The 21,427-nt window shown below is 47.1% G+C and overlaps 1 protein-coding gene across 1 annotated transcript in view; it reads right to left on the reverse strand.

Moving 5' to 3' along the window:
* The window catches only part of LOC148020794 (Core-2/I-branching beta-1,6-N-acetylglucosaminyltransferase family protein), a 149,996-nt gene that overhangs the window by 74,454 nt on the left and 54,115 nt on the right, over positions 1-21,427 (reverse strand). The window contains exon 9 of the mRNA XM_087698604.1: positions 3,451-3,597. Within this exon, the coding sequence (XP_087554730.1) occupies positions 3,451-3,597 (147 nt within the window). The remainder of the gene's footprint in view (positions 1-3,450; positions 3,598-21,427) is intronic.

A 21,427-nucleotide genomic window follows, 5' to 3' on the forward strand; every position in this document is an offset into this window, starting at 1 on the left:
AGGTGCCCCAACCTGCATCGGTCATGTAGAGCATCTGCATAGCCATAAGAGTTCTTTGCTCTCCTATAGAGAGCAAGCTGATCTCTAATTTGCACCTAGTGTCAACATCAAGCACCATGCGCTCAAGAATTTGCCTCCAATGGAGATTGACCTCAGCATCATTTTCTTAATCCTTACCTTGAAACTCAGGGTCCAAAACGAATGCAGCTGAATGCAGAGGCGAGCTTTAGGCATTTCACCTCTCAATACACAAATTATGTATATCCTCATATTGCTCAGCATCAGGCACTAAATCTTTTAACTTTTCAATCATCCTATCCATTCCCTCATACACTTTGCCAATATATGGCTGCATACCATCAATGAGTCTCAACAACTCTACAATAGGCACAACCATTGCGTCAATTTTTTTTACATTATCCCAAAATTCATTGCTCTCTGCATTTTCTCTGCATATTATGCCCACAGGAGTGACTCCCAATGAAGAAGTACTAAACTCATCACTAACAAACAACTGTCTCACTGCACCCATATATTTTGTGAGGCGTCCCAACATCAAAAAGTTATAGGCAAACTGTATGTCTAAATACTTCAACAACATCTTTTTTGACCTTTTTGTAAACCCATAGCGAAGGTATTGTGATTTAAAATAAAAGTAACCATTTGATTTGCATGATGTATCGCAGTATGGATCCATGATAACTCACCAATATCCTTCAAAAGGTTTTTCAAGCAATGCGCCATGCAATAAGAAAATGTGATATGCTTATACACTCCAACAATGGCACCTGCTGCCCTATTTGTGGGCTCACCATCAGCCACAAAACCAACCACCAAATGTGGCCCAACAATCTCAATGGCAAAGATCCACTCTGTTGCAAGCTGATCTGCGGACTTTCTAGTTCCTGAAGCATCATGGGATGGCATAAAATACATCTCCCCTCGAGAATAAGCTGCAATGCCATGGATAGACCTCTTTCTCGTGTCACTCCACCCATTAGCGATAAGTGTGACACCATTTTTCTCCCAATCTCTCTTTATATTTGCTGCAGCTTGCTCCACAACACGCTTTTCCTTATTGAGCAAGGCAGTGCGTAAAGTCTCAGAAGAGGGGGGTACATAGTTAGGCTCATACTCTCCAACCTTCTTCAACATGGCTCAAAAGTACTCCGACCTAGGGACATAAAATAATAAACACAATAATTATCATGATGACATGATTTTAGAACAAGTTATAAGTTTATATTATATAAGTTATAAACTTAAAAATTATATTATTTAAGGGGAAAAATGTAAATAGTAAAGATTCGAGCATATCAATTTGTCAAGACTCAAAACCTGGTTGTATGAAAGGCAATATGATCATGGTAGAAGAAACGAGCCACTGCTGAATCTATCTCCTCTTTTTTGATTGGGTCCCAGCTTCCCTCGAGAGTAGTCTGGTGTCTAATGGTCGAGGACGAAGGCACTGATGGTGAATATGGACTCAATCCACTGATTCCATGTGGTGTGAATGTCACACTCGCTAATATAGATCAAGCTCTAGGCCTATCAACTACTACTGCTACTGTTGCCGCAAGTGTAGCTAGATCCGACCGCCACTCGTGCATGCCTCAATGCAAATAGAGCCTCTTGTCCAACCACACAATCTAGAAGCTCCCTTCTCTTCTCTGGCGTGACATTGGGACAAAAGTACACTTCCAATCTTGGCTCATGCAATAAATGGGCCCTTACTTTATTTGCGCCACTCGTATACCGATATGGACACAGCTTGTATGACCAAGGGCGTGATCCGCCTCCACTTGATGGGCGTGCAATATTTACCTCATCCCACCACGACCGTGTGTCGGAGCGTCTACCTCTATCTCCGACCCGACGAGCCGGTCATGAAAAAGCCATGCTGGTTGCTCAGTTGCTCACTGCGGGAGAAGCGGGGAACGGTGACTGTTTGTCTCCTGACAGTCCTGTCCCCGACAGGTAAGATGTCTCAGGGACGTGCGGACGGCCGTCCCCTTGTGACGAATCTGAACGGGGACATCCCCGGTTCCACCTCCGCGTCTCGCATAGGCGTTCTGTTTCGGGACGAGTTCCAAGCATCCCGGGACCGGCGTCCCCTGTTACTATGCATTTGGCCAAAAATCACTTTTATGCTACAGAGTTTTTTGCTAGCGCCTTCCATGATTGAAACCGGTAGACCTGTGGGTTGGAGACTTAAATACAATACTCAGAGTTGTCATCTTATTTCTTTGCAAGTCATGTCATCCATGCAAGTATACAGGCATATATTACTCCCTCCCTTGATTGGTAAGCATGGTAATGCATTATGGCACCCAAACAAATCCTTAAAATGGTGGAAATCCAATCTTGGTAAATTTTAGAAAAACGAATTGCCCTTGAATCAAAGGATCTTCTAGAGATGCTTGATTGGAGGGTCTCTTATGGGACAAAAATAAGCAAATTGGTTCATTGCCTCAGTTGCCTCATTGTTTTAGATGGTCACATGCAATGACACAATATAACATCTAATGTGGTATTTCATAGCAATTCTAGTTTTTTGGGTAGCCTTTTCTCGACAATTGTGTGCCCATTTGTAGGTCAAAGATTCGGGACATTCGTCTAGCTGTTTGAAAGGTTTTATCAAAGGCTCTATCAATATTGCCTCTTCTTTCCTTGGGTTAGATCTGGCAATTGTTTCAGTCTCTTTATCCCTACGCCTACCTTCTGACATTCACCACAGCAATCATTATTGATTATTGATTGCTGCCATGCCATTTATCAAAATGCTTCTTCTACGGATGTGTTTTACCACTGTTTCTAATTTTCTTGGATAGATTTTGCTATAATGTCTCTTCTCCTTGTACATGATTGACTTAACTGAATGAGCAGTGGTTTCACAACAAAAAAAGTGTCTTTTTGTTCCATGACAGCACCCTATTGGTCTCTTCTTTGTTTTTGTTTTGCAACTTTTGGCTGAGACTATGAAAATTCCTTGACCACCAAGCAGATTGGCATCAGAGCAACCACGCTGCCTTCTCTGGAGTTGCAAAAATACAGCTGATGATATACAGAATATCATGAGACTCATGGTTGCTATGGAGGACTTTGTCATGCATTACTGGCCTTTATCAGCTTGTACAAGTCTTGTGGACTTTGGATAATCCTTTCAGCTACTCCTCGCCTCGCTAACCCAGCCAGCTAAACTAGAACTCCAAGCTCGTACCATTACCTTCATAAGAAGGGATTGGACCACATAGCATAGAGAAAGGTTTCTAGATTTTCACTTAATATCTGTATATACTCCACTCAAGGTGAAAGTTGAATGTGTTGATTCATATTTATTGTTGGACTAGAAACCAACTAAGGTGCTTTACAAATCATCATATCTATGTGTTTCTAAGCCTCTATGAGTACATTGGAGGTTCTCCTCAATATATAATGACATAAACTAACCTTAATACCCTTGATAAGCTTGGGGTTTGCATCCAAATATCCAAAAGTGACAGGATGCCATCCTTTCCTCTCACGATCCTTTGGTGATTGATTCCATAAAGTATATGTGACGGTCCTCCTTTCCATCTCATCTTCAACTCCTTTGATCTGATTTTTCCATACAATAGAAAGAGAGCACTGGATTACCTCAATACCACTTTTGAAAAACAATGAAACTGGCAACTGCATACACTAACAGATACATAAATATCTTAGTTCAATCTTCTCAACATTTAGATGCAATCACACTTCAAGTTGGATAAGCACTTCATGAGTGCACACTTTTACGCTTCACTTTTTGATTCCTGTAAATGGCCCACTGGTCTTCTGAACCATCCATTTGGTCAAAGCTGACAGATACATAACATTTCTTTAGAACCATTGTAGACACTAACAAATCTTCAACAAGTCAATTGACATGACACAAATTATGTCGTACAACCCCCTGACATAAATTTACGACTGACAGAAACAGGCATCATTTTGTAGAACGATTCTTCCTGTTCACTTTTAAATTTTCCCTAAGGAAAAAATGAAGGGGGGGGCGGCGGTGGGGATGATGATGATAAGGGGCTGAAATTATTTTTAAAATATGAAAGGTACAAGAGCTCAACAACAGGGCTGAAGTAGAATAAAACGTACAAGAGGCTCTACAGCAATGTTGGAGCTAGAGGGAAAAGTTGAACGTCCTGTTCGAATCTTGTCAACATTTTACTTGTAATCACAGTAAGTGAATCAAACACTTTATAAGTGGATACTTTCGCACTTCCTTTTTTAATTCCTATGACTCACTGGTCCTCTCTATCAAGAGACAATAGGGTTTGCAAGGAGAAACACAGAGTGTACGACAAACACTAAGACAAAGAGACTTGGAAACACTAAAGAAGAAGCTGGATGAAGAATGATGAACACTGAATCATGCTGAATACATCATGCTGATACAATGGAACAGAGCTCAGAGATGATTGCACATCCTGGCTGATCAGACAGCAACACCTATGGGTGAAGATCTCTCTGTATAAGTGGCTGCAAACAAAGCGTAAAGAAATACTCTAACACAAAAACGCAAATAACAATCGTACGACAAAGCACAGACTGATAAAAGAACACAGTTAGGGTTAGGGTAACTCAGAGACAATGGACACAGAAAATAACTGAAGTGATATAGCTGCTGAATAAACAATGCTCCGGCAGCATACACACTATGCAGTGAATGAATACTGAACCTCAAACTCCTGTATCTCAAGGATCAGGGCAGGGATAATGAGCTGGAGAGTGTGTCGAACTCTGAACAGATCCCGAATCGCAGCAAGGCAGCCTCTGGATGTCGAACACCAGCAAACACAGCAGTGAGTAGTTGGATCTGATGCAAACGGAAGTGAGGAGAGAGAAAGACTAAAAATGCAAGCAGGACAGCCTACAAAAGAGAGAAAACTGCCAAACGCAGGCAGGACAGCCTGGCGACAGCCTGCAAAAGCTGGGTGATAGATTGACATGGAACCATAGGGTACTTCATACTTGGAGCATCCACCTACTCAATTCAAAATCTACGTTTCTTCAAGCCAATCTAGTTTCTCAAGTCACATACGAGACAATTCTACAATACTCTATGTTTCTTCAAGTCAATCTGGTTTGTCAAGTGGATTTGGTTTGTTAAGTTATATATGAGACAGTTCTATGATACTCAGTTTGTAATAATAACATGTCTGAAGGTGCTTTGTATGATTTAAATTGATTATGCTAACATCAATTTTTGTCTGTGCAGGTGACCTTTGTGGATATTTAGATCATCACGATGAGTCGAGGGATGAGCAATGAGGAGCTATAGGAGATTTTCATGAGCATGTCTCCAGATCAGATGGCTGGAGGAGAAAGAAAATTGCCAAACGCAAGTTGTAGATGACGTGGCAGGCAGTACGGCAACAGGTCTGTGCAGGAACAGCGGTCGCTTGGCTAGGATTAGCTCCAAATTGCTAGAGGAGGGCTGGAAATCAGGCGCCCACTGATGTAGACAGCAATGGACAGCTTCGGCTCAGATGTCCTCTGCAAATGGGGTGTGGGCAACAATCTAAAACACCTGAAATCTACAAAAACAAGATTATTAGTTGAATGGAGGCCAGCATACGTATTTATAGAAAGTTTGGGCCCTCCCAAGTGGGTTTGTGCTTATGGGACACAAAAACTCTCTAGGATCGCATTTCTTTTAAATAAGCTAGGTTTCTTCATTAATTAAGCAAGTTTTGGGGCTGTTTATGTAAAGCTAATGCATTTTTAGCTTAACACAGGGCAACTGCTAGGCATCCCTTCAGGAGTGAAGAAAACATACAAAACGCACATATTTGATGTAGGGCTGATAAAGAGGGTGTAACCTGCTGTAGATGGCCTAAATCTACTACAAACATGGCCTCCATAAAATGGATGATAAGACTTGGAACTATCACTTGGATGCTAGGGTGAAAGCAAGAGCAGGAAAAACAGAAAAATGATGAAGATGATCTGTTGTACCAGTCCACGGAGGAGTGAAACCAGCAAATGCAACACTAGAGATGTTGATGAACAAGTCGCCATGCTGAAAAGGTGGTAGCAAATCAGCTCCAAAAGGCAGCACACAAGCCACTCTTGTGGAAAGCATCCATGAGGCGTTGGAGAGGTGAAGGTGATCAGCAACCGCAGAAAAGGAAGACTTAAATGAAGAATGAAATAGTAAAGTGATGAATGCCCATGCCCTATTTGCATGCACATGAGTCACTGAACTGTCTAGGGTGGTACCCCTGTTAGCCTGCTCTTCTTCAGTCTCAGTCTGTCATCTCCTGGTTGTGAGCTCCTGTCAGAGTCTGACAGGAGACAGAGGAGCTCTGTCAGTGCATTTTTGTGGCTGCTCTAGTCAGCATGCAGCCCTGGGTTTGTTCCAGCCCAAACTGGGCTGTTTTTGTCCTGACTGCCCATTTTTCTGGGCAGTCGTCGGCCAGATCTGGCTGGTCGGCCAAATCTGGCCAGGTCGGCCAGTTTGGCTGGTCGGCCAGTTTGCTGGCCTGGGGGCTATTTATATCAGCCCCCCCAGTCAGTCCAGCATTGTTCTCTGCAGGTACAGCACTGCTCCCTCCATCTCCGTCTCCGGCATTGGTGCTGCCACTGCTTCCAGTCTGTCCTGGTTCCCTCACTGACGCTCCGGGCTGCGTGCAGGGACTGTTCTATCCATTCCAGTGTATTCAGCATTCATCTCAGTCAGTGCAGACTTTCTTCCTTCATTCTCTGCTTTCTCTCTCCTCTCCTCTGTGTTCGTCTTCTTCTTCCGTTGTGCACTCTCACATGGTATCATCGCCTGATTGAGAGCACGGAGGACATACCTTCAGGAGAGAAATACCTTCCTGCTGCTGCCAACAGATCTACAACAGCCAGGCGACTGCTTCAGGAGGCTGTACAGCCTGCGTTTGCTGCTGGGCGACCTCCCTACAGCCTGCGTTTGCTGCCCACGCTCACTGCAGAGGCTGCCACGTCATCCAGCGACGCAGCAACCCTGCGTTTTCCACCAGGCTGCCTCTCCTGCTGCTGGGCGACCTCCCTACAGGCTGCGTTTTGCTGCTCTGCAGGTCGCTTCCACCCCAGGCGGCTCTTTTCCTGCTGGCGACCTCTGTCCGGGCTGTTTTCCTGGAGCTGGTGGTCTCTTCTCTGGTGTTCGACATCAGTATTCTTTGCGTTTTGCAGATCCAGGTGTTTGTAGGCACTCCCTGCCTGCGTCTTGGTGGTTGGTGACCACATTGCTGGTCCTATTTCGACAGCGGCACAACTTTCTTTGGTATTTTGCAGATTGGAAGATGTCTTACCAGTTTTCAGGCTTTGAAGACTCAGAGGATGAGCTTCTCTCTCATCATTCCTCTAAGCGGACGCGGGATTATCGTGAAGTTCGACATCGGGAAGAACCTCCTCGCACTCGTCCTTCTTCAGTCCATGCATCTCAGAGGGTTCCATCTACAGCGAAGGTTTCTTCAGTAAAGACTGCATCAGATGTGCGGATGCCTTCCTTGATTCCCTCTATACAGGTGTCGATTCTCCCTTCCTTTCCGACGGAAGATAAGTTGGATGGTTCCAACTACTCCCTATGGTCATGCAAGGTGGCTTGCATTCTTGATACCTTTGATCTTTGGGAGCTTGTTTCTTCGCCCATCGACCGACCCCCCGTGGATTCGTCCGATGGCACCTCTATGGACCGTGCAGCCTTATGGGATAGGCTCAACTCTCGAGCCCGTTCCTTTCTTTTTATGAGTCTACATGATTCTGTTCTTGTACATGTTCACAGGTTAAAGACCGCGGCGGAAGTATGGACAAAGCTTGCGTCTTTGTATCAGCACAAGACATTTGCCCACAAGATTTCCCAGGAGAAGAAGTTGCGGATGCTCAGTCTTGATGGTTCTTCTTCCATGAAGGAGCACATCACGAAGATGGAGGATATGCGAGGCGAGCTAGCCTCTCTTGGTCGTCTGATATCCTCTGAGGATATGGCGATGATTATGTTGACTCAGCTGCCATCACCCCGCTATGATGTCTTCTACACCAGCCTCATCACTTCGAGGACCCGTGAGACACTCCTATGGGAGGAGCTTTCCCCGCTTGTCTTGGAGCATGACGAGCGATTCAAAGAGGTGGGAGCCAGTGGCTCCACCAAGGCATTTACGGCCGGCACAGGTGGCGGCAAGAAGAAGAAACAAAAGAAGGAGAAGGCCAAGGATAAGAAGGAGGAGGACAAGCAGGATGCAAAGGAGAAAAAGCCCAAGTGTCCCCATTGTGGGAAGGGCACTCATCCCGAGGAGAAGTGTTGGCAGAAGTATCCCCATTTGAAGCCTAAGGAGAAGGACTCGAAGGCGGCCCCAGCCACAACAGAATCTGCGTTTGTGCATCTCTTTGTTGAGGAAGACACTGCCCTAGCTTCTACCACACAGGAGAAGCCTTGGCTCGTCGACAGTGGAGCATCTTCACATATGACCTTCCGTCAGGATTGGCTTCAAGATCTTCGTTCCAGAGGGGGTACAGTCACCATTGGTGACAATTCTACAGTTCCTGTTCGAGGCGTGGGGACTTTACCTATGTTTTCTGACAGGCGGTCTTCCTCCGCCAAAGTTCTCTATGTCCCTGATTTGGGTTTTAACCTACTATCTGTGCATGGCCTTACTCAGTTAGGTACCCGAGTCATTTTTACTCAGAATGCAGTCACAGTGGAGGATGCTTCTACAGGTGATGCTCTTTGGACAGGTACACAGGAGGGTGGGCTTTATACGCTCATAGCCTTGGCTGCGCGGACTTCCCATGAGCTTGGGCTGCTTTGGCATGCTCGGTATGGTCATTTGAACCTCGATTCTCTTCGCCGGGCTTCTAGGAGGAAGATGGTGGAGGGACTTCCAGATTTCCCTCCTCTTCACACTTTGTGCCCTAGCTGCTTGAGGGGCAAGCAACACCGGTAGCCTCACCCGCAGGTTGCTTCTAGGCGGGCTACTTCTCCGCTTGAGTTGGTACATACTGACCTTTGCGGACCTATGGGCACGGCCTCCCTTGGGAAGGCCAAGTATTTGATGCTGATTGTGGACGACTTTAGTCGTTATGTGTGGCCTTATTTCTTGGAGTACAAGAGCGAGGCGTACTCCCGTTTCTGTGAGTGGCAGGTGTTTGTGGAGACCCAAACAACTTCCAAGGTTCATGGTGTTCGAGCTGATCACGGTGGCGAGTTCACTTCTCACCTTTTCTCTCAGTTTTGCAGGGATCATGGTATTCGGGTGGAGTATTCCCATCCGAACACACCATTAGAGAATGGTGTGGTGGAGCGTGCGAATCGGACCATGATTGAGATGGCCCGATCTATGCTGGAGCATAGGAGTCTTCCTCATTTCCTTTGGGGTGAGGCGGTGGCTACAGCGGTGCATATACGCAACCACTCTCCGACTTCGGCATTACAGGACATGACTCCGTATGAGGCTTTCTTTGGCACGAAGCCTTCCGTGTCCCATTTTCGCATCTTTGGGTGCGATGCTTTTGTCCATGTGGACAAGAAGAAGAGGAAGACGAAGTTCGACTCTAAGTCGCGAAAGCTTATCTTCGTTGGTTATAGTACGACCACGAAGGGATATCGGCTCTATGACCCGACGACGCGGACGGTTGAGGTGAGCAGGGATGTGATCTTTGATGAGGCTTCGGCCTCTGAGGATCCGATTGATGGCTCTATTACAGATGTTTCTTCATCATCGACGGACCCACCTCCACCTTCTCTCCCTTCACTTCCTTCCAGGATGCCCCTTAGCACCCCCCCTATTCCTCCTCCTTCGGCTTCCCTTTCCCCTTTGGTGGATGTGCCTTCGTCTACTACGAGCTCTTCTACCGCCACTTCGAGATCTTCACGGGATATACAGCCTTCTTCAGATGCGGAGGATCTACCTTCACTCGGTGAGGGGGAGTCCCTCTCCGATTTGGGTGCTTTACAGGTTCTGGAGGCCCCCCGGTCTCCCTCACAGTCGCAGGAGTCTCTCAGGATTCCTTTATGGTATCGCCGGCTCATGCAGGATTCAGGTGTTACTCACTTTCCTGCTTCTTCTACAGGTCCCCGTCGATCAGCACGTTTACAGGCCCAGCGGGACAGTTCACTATGTGTGAACTATGCTCTTATGTCACAGATTCTTCAGGATTCCGAGCCTTCCACTGTGGAGGAGGCTCTTGCACAGGATATTTGGAGACAGGCTATGCAGGCCGAGCTCGATTCCATCGAGCGAAATCATACGTGGGAGCTTGTACCGCGTCCCGCGAAACGGAAGGTGATTGGTGTGAAATGGGTCTTTAAGACCAAATATCTTGCAGATGGCTCCTTGGACAAGCATAAAGCTAGGCTTGTTGCCAAGGGTTTTGCACAGCGTGCAGGGTTGGACTACTTTGAGACTTTTGCTCCTACAGCTAGGATGTCCACCATCCGAGTTCTTTTGGCTCTTGCTACTCACCACCGTTGGCCTGTCTATCAGATGGACGTCAAGTCTGCTTTTCTGAATGGCGTTCTTGAGGAGGAGATTTATGTTTCACAGCCTCCTGGTTTTCTTGTGCAGGGGAAGGAGGATCATGTCTACAGGCTGCGGAAGGCTCTTTATGGCCTCAAGCAGGCTCCTCGTGCTTGGTACCAGCGGATTGACCGCTTCTTTCTACAGAGTGGCTTTGCGCGCTCCGCTTACGATCCCAACCTCTACTTACGGGTTGTGGATTCTCTTTCGGTGTTCCTCATCTTGTATGTGGATGATGTTATCATTACCGGGAGCGACACTCAGCAGGTGGAGCATACACGGTCCATTCTTCAGCAGGAGTTTGACATGACGGATCTAGGGATCCTTCACTTCTTTCTAGGACTGGAGATCTATCAGATGGCACAGGGCATTTTTATCTCGCAGCACAGGTATATCTCCGAGCTTCTTTCGGAGTTTGATATGGCTGAGTGTCGGCCTATCTCATGCCCCATGGACCCTGAGTCCAAGCTTTTGACAGCTGGAGTTCCTCTTACCGATCCCACCCGTTACAGGTGCCTTGTCGGCTCTCTTATCTGGCTGCTTCACACTCGGCCGGATATCTCTTTTGTGGTGGCTTTATTGTCTTCTTTTATGCAGACTCCTACCCAGGAACACTGGCAGGCGGCCTTGCGGGTTCTTCGCTATTTGCAGAGGACTCGATCCTTTGGGATCCTGTATGGAGATGGGGTTACCCTTTCTGGATGGAGTGATTCTGATTGGGCAGGTGATGTGGATTCGAGACGATCCACTACCGGTTATGCTTTCACCCTTGGATATGGTGCTGTCTCTTGGAGCAACAAGAAGCAGCCTACTGTGGCACTTTCTTCTACAGAGGCTGAGTATCGGGCCCTATGTTCAACCGCTATGGAGGCAGTTTGGCTCCGTCGCTTACTCGCGGAGATTGGCTTTTCCTAGACCGGACCTACGGAGCTGCGCGTGGATAACCAGAGTGCTCTTGCTCTGGCAAAGAACCCGGTGTTTCATGCTCGCACGAAGCACATTGAGGTTCAGTATCACTATGTTCGAGAGCGGATCGTGGATTCGGAGCTGGTGGTGGTCTATTGTCCTACGGCGGCCAATGCAGCTGATCTCTTTACGAAGCCGTTGCCTCAGGCTTCTTTGCTTCATCACATGCGGTTCTTGGGTCTTCAGACTCTCCCAGGAGTTGAGAGGGGGTGTTAGCCTGCTCTTCTTCAGTCTCAGTCTGTCATCTCCTGGTTGTGAGCTCCTGTCAGAGTCTGACAGGAGACAGAGGAGCTCTGTCAGTGCATTTTTGTGGCTGCTCTAGTCAGCATGCAGCCCTGGGTTTGTTCCAGCCCAAACTGGGCTGTTTTTGTCCTGACTGCCCATTTTTCTGGGCAGTCGGCCAGATCTGGCCAAAGTCGGCCAGATCTGGCTGGTCGGCCAAATCTGGCCAGGTCGGCCAGTTTGGCTGGTCGGCCAGTTTGCTGGCCTGGGGGCTATTTATATCAGCCCCCCCAGTCAGTCCAGCATTGTTCTCTGCAGGTACAGCACTGCTCCCTCCGTCTCCGTCTCCGGCATTGGTGCTGCCACTGCTTCCAGTCTGTCCTGGTTCCCTCACTGACGCTCCGGGCTGCGTGCAGGGACTGTTCTGTCCATTCCAGTGTATTCAGCATTCATCTCAGTCAGTGCAGACTTTCTTCCTTCATTCTCTGCTTTCTCTCTCCTCTCCTCTGTGTTCGTGTTCTTCTTCCGTTGCGCACTCTCACAACCCCAACTCTCTTGAATGACACCAAGACACTAATAAATGATACAAATAAAACCTTTTGGGGCTGTAAATGGAAACCAAAATAGGAATTAATGGAAAATGAACTTAATGAATTCCATATCTCAACACCCCGTCTCAAGCCCAAAAAGGTGCCCTATGAGGAGTGAAAGAGACATTCTCCACCCTATAATCCACGTATTCCACCTAAAAGGACACTTATAAGGAAGAACAGTAGATAAAGTGTGCTCATGGTGCCCGAAACTCGATTGCACGAGAAAACGCACTAGCTTTATATCTCCCTGCTAAGAATGCAAAGGCATAGCCACCATTTCATGGCTCAAACATCCAAGGCCACCTATATAGAACCTATAGATCTTGGGTATCAATAGGTGATATGACAACTCAATGTCCACCCCATCTAAGGGAAGACGAAGAATGCAAAGGCTTTTCACCAAGGTGTGTGAATGACCATACGATGAGGAGTAACACCCTTTGAAACTAGAGGAAGAAGATCCCCCTCTAAAAATGGAGAAATAGCATCCCCCTTTAAAGCCACCCTTTGAATCCCCCTTTGATAGAGAGAGCGAATTTAAAAACTCAACGATCACCACCTCTAGAGTGATTGATGATGAAGGAAGGACTGTCTATCTTGCCAAAGAAGGTATATGAGGCTAGAATGGAACAAAGGTCAAGCAGCTCCCAGAGGTAGCCTGTTAACACTAAGTAAAAGAGGGATGAGAGGTAGGGGGTAGAAGTGATAATCTTCCGGATGCACTCATTGAAGTCAATGTCTATGCATCCATACAAGGGACAAGGAAAACAATGTAGCTCCTATGAAGCCATGGTTGGGCAACAACACTTGTCTCTCAATGGAGCAAGTTGCAAAGCTGAGGGAGTTGAATAGCCTCTCTCTTTTGCCAAAGGTAACTGTCGACAAGGCAATATTCAACAACCTCTATCTCTTGGTGGAGCAAACTACTAAGCCATGGGCTGTGGAAGCCACTAGATTCAAAACTAGGTGGGGAAAACCTTCATAGTGCAGTGTAGTGGTCTCTAGGAGGGCTTATCACCTCGTGAGATCATAGAGCCTCCTTTCTCTTGCAAGGACTTATCACCTCACGAGGTCATAAAGCCTCCTTTTTCTCACAAGGGTTTAGTGTGCATTGTATGCGTCTTATTGCTCTTAGCATAAAACTCTAATAGCTAATGTACAATGATCTCTCATCGATGAGAACAAACTATAGCAAAATGACCGTTCTTGCTACGGTAGAACCATCCAATGGTCCGTCCATCTATCTTAGGAGAACCCATAGCACCAATATGTCGAACCTATAAAGGCAGGGTGGTGAGGGGGAGAAGAAGATAACGATATCCCCCAATATAGTGGAATAGGGTGGTTTCATACGTTTAGTATGATACATAGTTCTTGCCACAATAGGAGCAACCAATGGTCCCGTCCTATTTTTGGACAACTCATAGCACTGATGTGTCAAACTTGTAAAGGGAGGGTGAGAGGGAGAAAAAGATAATGATATCCCCCGATGTAGTGGAACAAGGTGGTTTCGTAAATTTAGTACTATACATTCAAGTATGCAAATATTTATGGTATGGAATGTACATAAAAATTTTAAGAATAAAACACATTGTTTTGTACATTCATTTAAAAAATACATATAAAAGTATATATAAAGCTAGCCTATACACATAAGAGGATGTAATATGTATGGATGAAACTTGAAAGTGAGAGAGAGGGAAAGGGGGAGAGAGAAAGAGGGATAGGGAGAGGAGAGAAAGAGAAGGTGAGAAAGGGATAGGGAGAGGGAGAGGAACAGGTTGAGAAATAGGGATAGGGATAGGAGAAGAGGTGAGGGAAAAGGAGAGAAAGAGGGAGAGGGAGAGAGAGAGAGAGTAGGGGACAGATTCTGAGAGAGAGAGAGAGAGAGAGAGAGACAGAGAGACAGAGAGAGAGAGAGAACCTTTTACGATAAAAGAGAGAGAGAGAGAGAGATGACGGGCTGCTGCTCCCGCTCCGTGCCGCCCTGCCATCGCTAGGTCTGGCGCGACCTGCGGGCGCGTTTTCCTGCGCCGCCGCCGCCGCCTGAAAACCCTACCTGTCACCACCCCGCGTTTGCCTCAGGCTCTTCGTCGCCCCTGTTCGCCAGGCGTTCGAGTGTCGTCACCACCATCGCGGCCTGCGTCTCTGCCTCTTTCGACCAGTCACGCCTGCGCCCTGCGCTGCGGGCGGCATCCCTGGTGCCGTCGTCAGGCCGTCCTGCTCCTGGAGCCGTCGGGAGCAGTCGCCCTGCCCCTGGAGCCAGCATCTTCTGCTCCGGCCGCCCTGTCAACGCCCAGCTGCCCTCTCGCTGATGCCCTATTCAGGATAGCATCTTCCTGACGCCCTGTTTCCGGACGCTGCTGACGGACCCCTAACCGACATCCCAGCCTGTCCCGTCCTGCTGTGGAGACCGCCCGGCCTGTGTTTCGCCTGTCTGCCCCTGCACGGAGACAGGTAAACCTCGGTTTTCATTAGCTCTCCTTGCTGAGTACACCCCTGGACAGCGCCTCTGTACAGAAAAAAGGGAAAGCGAGAGAGACGGCAAAACAGAGGGTCAGTCCTCATTCGAGAGCAAATCATCATCTACGATGGCTGGTTTGGATCTGGACTTCATAGATCAAACAGTGGCAGCACTGGGCCCGGATTCTGATGCAGAGGAACTTGAGGATATGGTTCCATGCAATGAAGAGATGCCCCCTGGTCCTGACATCCAGCCTGCGGGGAAACGTACCAAGCATGCTTCGGAAGAGATAGGCGTTTCTCAGGATCGGTCCTATGCCCAGGTTGCTTCGGATTCGGTGGACTCTCAGGAAGTGGACTGGGAACACTTGCTGGAATTTGCAAACACTTTGCTTGGCGATTATGTTCAACATAATCAGGAAGCCTTTTCCGACTCTGCACCTGACGATGTATTGGATGCCACCGTGGACCCAAAAGCTGTCCTACGCTCCTTTTCGGTATTTTATGATCGCGCTGTGATACTTTTCTTCACTGGTCGAATCCCGTTGCTTTCCCGTATTCGCCAGTGGTTGCAACATCTGCTACAAGGGGACTGTGTTGAAGAGATTTTTATTGGCTCCCGGGGTTTTTTTGAGGTCCTGTTGAAATCAGAGACGCACCGTGCTGCTCTCCTGTCTAAACTGCCTTTGTTTTTTGAACGCCGGTTGGTTCATGTGGTTCCATGGCGTCCAATGGCAGATTTTCAGCGTCTGCTGCAACGTGAATGCCCGGTCTGGGTCGAGGTGGCAAACTGTCCGGCTGTTTATTGGCCGCTATTGAAGGATGCTATGGCCGTTGTGGGCACTGTTCTGGTCCCTCCCAGTCTCCGGGCTGTGAATCGCAACCGCTTGTGTATGCTATGGGACACTGCAAGAAAAAGGCCTGCCTGGTTACGCCTCAATTGCCCTGGCATGCACCCTTTACACTTTCGTTTGAAATGGGGCAATTTTGCAGGGCATTGCTTCTCCTGTGGACAATTGGGGCACTTTATGGCCGAGTGCCCGGAACAGCAACACACTTCCCATAATGGCCATGCTGTGCCGCCCATGGAGGAGATGGTGTGTGATGCTCCATCACTGGATGCTACCCATCAGCCCCAAGCTTTGGCCAAAGGTAAACAACAGGTTGCGGGTCTGGATTCTAGTGCCAATAATTGGGTGGAAGTAGGTGCAAAAAAAGGCAACAGGGTTGTTGCGGCCATGCAGAACAATGTGCCTACTAAATCTCAAGATTCCATGCGTACATAAAAGCGAAGAAAGGAAATGCAGTCTTCTGAGCGCTCGGCTCCTGCTATGGTTTCCTCTGGCCCCCGTTATCAGTCCGCCAGGAAAATGTCTTCGGATCGTTCTAAGGGTCCCTCTGCGAAGCTGGCATTTGATACCAGAGGTAATGTCATTACCCCGTGGGACCGTCGTTATCCCCGGTCCATCCCAAAGCCAGCAGATATGCCGTCTACTTCCAAATCTGGTCCGCAGAACTCTTTTGCAGTGTTGGCAGATTTCTTGGACGAGGGAGTCCTGGACATTCTCGCTGACAAAGTCCAATCGAGGCAAGCAGTGCCTCGCACCTGATTTTGCTTGGAGTATACATGAAAATCGCCACGTGGAATGTGCGTGGAATTTGTTCTCGCCACAAGCAACATGCTATGTGGACTGTGTTGCATGAAAATCAGTGGGATGTCCTGTGCGCTGTTGAGCACAAGAGTCACGATGAAGCCGGAAAAGTGGTAGATTGCCAGGGCTTTAGACTATTTTATGCTGGGTCACAGGCCATGCATTATTCGGGTGTGCTCATGATTGTCCATGACAAATATCAGCCTGTTCTGATTAAAAATGATGTTCATGGCCGTTTTTTGGTGATTGAAATTATATTCGAAGGGGAAATCTTATGGCTACTTGGCCTCTATGCTCCGAATGATTCCGTATCTCGTCGGGCGCTTTGGCAAACTTTGCAGGCCTCGTTGGCACTTGGTAGACGGGACTTCTTCATGGGGGATTTCAATATGTGTGTGGATTCCTCCTAGTCCACATCGGAGCATTCGGTGATGGATACGCCGGAAAGTCGTATGTGGCAGGCGTTGGCTCTTGACGTCCTCAAGTCCTCTACAGGGTTTACTTTCCATTCTGCCCAGTATGCAACAACATGGTCGAGATTGGATCGTATATATATCATGCAGAATGATGATTTTCTTCCTGAGCTGCTCGAAATAAAAGTATTGCAGCAATATGCCCTGTCGGACCATTTCCCTCTGCAGCTTGAGCTGCTTGCACAACCCATTGCCCCGTTCAAGCAATTTCTAGAGAGACTCCCTTTGCGTTTCAATTCGACTTACCTGAAGCATGCCATCTTTCAGGGCTATATGCAGCAATTGATCGACAGATTTCTCTTCGACTTCTCTTCTCAAGGCACTGCGTCATTTGACCGATTGCTCGCTAATGTGCAGCGGGTTGCGCGGCAGTATGGGATCCACCATGCCTCTCTTTGTCGGCAGCGTCGCAAGGCAGCCGAGGACATGCTGGCTTTGGTTCGTTCTTTGCTGGTGGACACTCCGGATGATGCCTTTCTGCTCGCACTGGCCATGCGAGTGGTGGATCTTATTAAAGAATTCCAATTGAAATCATATCAGCAGGCCAAACTGCAACATCTGACAGAGACGTTGCAAGATAATGCATGTCAAACCCATAAGTTCTTTCGAGCTCTTCATGCCTCTCCTGCTAGGGAGAATATGACCAGACTTGAGGATGCAGAAGGTCACCTTATCATGGATCCGCAGACTATTGTGCAGATGTGCAGGAATTATTTCCGTGACCTTCTCGGCACCACTTCTCCACCTTCAGATCAAATCACTCAGGCCCGTTCGGATTTTTATGACCTGGTCCGCAATCAGCTACCGCAAGACATGCAAGCTTTTATGGAGTCTGATATTTGTGAGGCAGAGGTTATGGACGTCTTGTTACATTTGCCCAAGGATAAAAGCCCGGGTTGGGATGGTCTCACCAATGAGTTCTTCGAAGCTTTTGCTACCCAACTGGCGAAACCATTGCAGGCCTTGTTTCAGCAGGTGTGGCAAACCGGGATCATGCCTTCCTCATGGAAAGAAGGCCTTATTAAACTGCTTCCAAAAGTTCCTTCGCCATCTACGTTGACACAGTGGCGCCCCATTTCTTTGATGGGTTCAATGTATAAAATCTTTTCCAAAATAATGGCGAATCGGCTTCATAAGCACCTCCCGGCCATTGTGCATCCTCTACAGTATGGTTTCATTAAGGGCCGAAATATTCTGCACAATGTATTGAATGCTCAACTAGCTATTGATTATGCAAGGCATTCTAACCAGGAGGTAGTACTGATTCAATTGGACCTGGAAAAGGCTTTCGACTATCTGGATTGGTCTTTCGTCGCTGAACTTATGTCGGCTATGGGCTTTGGCCCCCGGATGTCTTGTCTAATCTACACCGTTAGCGCTGCGGCATCTTCGCGAGTCATGCTGAACGGAGGTGTTACTAAGCCATTTGTACTTGCCCGCTCCGTCAGACAAGGATGCCCTTTGAGCCCGCTATTCTTTGCCCTCGCGACACATCCAGTCCTTTCCATGTTATCCCATATGGTAGCCTCTTCTCAGTTGGCCGATCTGTCGCTTCCTTCAGGACAGCACTTCATTAGCCAATCCCTGGCGGATGATACTTTTATGATTTTGCGGGCGGACAAGGACAACCTCAAGCGCGCATTGGATGTTTGGGGCATCTTTGGGCAAGCCTCCGGCCTTCGCATCAATGCGCTCAAATCAGCCATTCTCAGCTGCACGGAGTCGGATTTGCAGTCCTTAGACTGGCAGGGTCTGGTTGTTCCTCGTGGCGCCATTGTCAGGCACCTTGGGTATCCTTTGGGTGTCGACGTTCCACCAAAGCAGCTTCTGCAGTGGATTTCTCAGAAAATGGTGGCCAAGTTTATGTATTGGAAATCTCAAGCCTGGCCCTTCCATATTCGTCTCAGAGTGGCCCAGACAATTATGCTGCCAATGCTGACATATTTTTTGCCATTATTGCCCTGGACTACTACCACTCTCAATGCTCTTACTCAGTCTATTCGCTTCATGCTATGGAAGAAGGACTCATTGCATGCAAGTATCTCCTGGATTTCGTGGTCGCATGCCTGCACCCCTAAACGCATGGGTGGCGGAGCTATTTTAGATGCCCAAACTCACATGCAGGCACTCCGTTGGTCTCTCTTCCGCGCCATGTGCTCGGATCATCATCCATGGGTCGATATAGCCCGTTATCTCCTTGAGAGCCATGGGCTTCTACATGGCAATACCCAAATCTGGACTTCTTGGTGGCATGTTCTTAATGCTGATTCGAGGTTCTCCAGTTCCTCGTCGTCGCTGCTCAATCATTTGGTATTTTCCTGGAAACGGGTCCTTCTAAAGGCTCAGTGGCATCCAGCGGAGGATCGCTTGACTACGAATTCTTTTCAATTGGAATTATTGGCAGTCTCGCGTTTACTTGCATGGGAAGGCAAAAATGAGCTTAGACCACAATTCAACCGGATGGCTCGTTTGGGCTTGTCTTCGGTCGCGGATGCCACCCTTGCTAGTCGCAATGTGCTTATATCATTTCATACAGCCAGGAGGCTTTACAGGATTCCGCGGGGATATAGGCCTTTATGGGAACAGCTTTTGCGGATGCTCCAGAGCAAACAACCCTTTCCTGCCCTTGCTTCAGATCATCCCTGGCAGGATTGGGACCTACAAGGCCGGCTGCCTTTAAGCAAAGCTTCTGCCAATCAAGTTTATCATATTCTGATCAAAGATCAACAATGGTTACTTACCAAAGCCAATGCTTTATGGGGCCTACGAAAATCCCGGTCCTGGTGGAGGGCAACTGTGATGGAGGGCTGGTTGAACAAGACCCCCTTCAAATGTAAAGTATTTCTTTGGAGAGTGATGATTGGTGGTCTTTCGCTTGCGTCGGCTCTTTCCAAGCGACGAATTTCCAATGGCAACTGTTTCTTTTGCACCACTGCGGTAGAATCAGCCCGCCACAGATTTATTTCTTGCCATGTCGCAAAAAAAATCTGGTTCTTTTTGTCGGCTATTTGGCAAGGAGCGGTTGGATTCACGCTGCGCCCCTTTGATTGGGTTTTCGGGCAGCCCAAATACCCCACTCCTGCACAGCCACATATGAAGCTCATGTATCATTTTCTTCGATATTGGGGCTGTTGGCATAACTGGACAATTAGGAATGCTTTTCTTTTTGACTCCGCCTATAATGTTCAGCGACATATTGCGAGGCTTAAGGGCCTTTTGTATTGGCAGTTAGATCTTCTCCGGCATTCTGATTTGCTCTCTAGGGAGGACTTCCGTCCCTGGCTTATGGCAATTTCATCTGCCCCCTTGCCATAACTTTGTAACATGTAGCACTTAGCCCCTCTTTACATGATGGCCTGGATTGGCGTCATGTATCTTGTAATCAAGTTATCTTGTACCTTTTTTCGTAATTAATACAATTACCTTTTACGAAAAAAAAAAAAAAAAAAGAGAGAGTAGGGTGATTGAAGAAGATAGTGGCTTGAAAGTTAAGCTCACAAGCGCGAAATTGATGAAGATGGAGACTGATTTGTGTGGTGAGATGGGGGGAGGGTTCTGCCCTTTTGTAAGGGCTGTGGTGAGGGAGAAGAGAAAAGAAAGGAGTACGAAAGAGGGAGGAGTGTGAAAGAAGAGTAGTTTGAATGTTTAAAAACCCAAAAAAAGGGGCAAATTTTCAAAAAAATGCACCAACAGATATTTTAGACAATCTCTTTTTTGGTACAGTTCGAACGCACACAAACCAACAAATGACACGAACAGGCACCATTTTGTAAAGCCTAATGCAAGTGTACTGCCATCCCTCACTCCCAAGTTGGCCAATACAATCCTGCCAGTTAGCTTACTGTCTCTATGATTTTGAATGCCAAAAGAGAACCCCTGAGAATACTTGCCTTTGTCATGGATAAAAGCATGTCCATTGAAGTTTTCTATTGTATCTTTGGTAACCATAACCAACAGGGTTGTCTCCGTACGTAGTACGGACTGATCCATATGGTACAGTACGATACGTATTCATACAATTTAGTACGAAAAAATAGGCACTTTTTGGCCACTCTTTTTCAAGCCTGTAACTTTCTTTTTTTCTTTCTCCTTTCTTTTTTTCCTTCTTTCTTTCTTATTTCTCTCTCCCCCAAGCCTCTGTCTCTCTCTCTCAAGCCTCTCACAACCTCTTTTTGTCTCAAGCATCTCATCTCTCTCTTTTTTTTCATGAAGATAATTGAATTAAGTAAATATTTTACATCAGACCATCAGGTCGGCTTAGAACTCTCTCTCGGAAAAATATATAGATCAGACCATCTGGTCAACATTCTCACTAAATCTCTTACATTTTGTTACATCAGACCATCAGGTCATCCAAGAAAGTGACAAAAGACTATCAAGACTTTAACACAAAGAGAAAATCACACTATTGGTGTAGAGCGAACAATAGCCAGCCAAGAACTCTCTCACTCTCACTCTCTTTTTTTTTCGTGAAAATAATTGAATTAAGTAGTAAATATTTACATCAGACAATCAGGTCACCATTCTCTCTGTGTATCTCT

This window comes from Lygodium microphyllum, chromosome 18 (assembly GCF_053477565.2).
Source record: "Lygodium microphyllum isolate KBCC chromosome 18, Lygodium_microphyllum_v1.1.10, whole genome shotgun sequence".
NCBI lineage: Eukaryota > Viridiplantae > Streptophyta > Polypodiopsida > Schizaeales > Lygodiaceae > Lygodium > Lygodium microphyllum.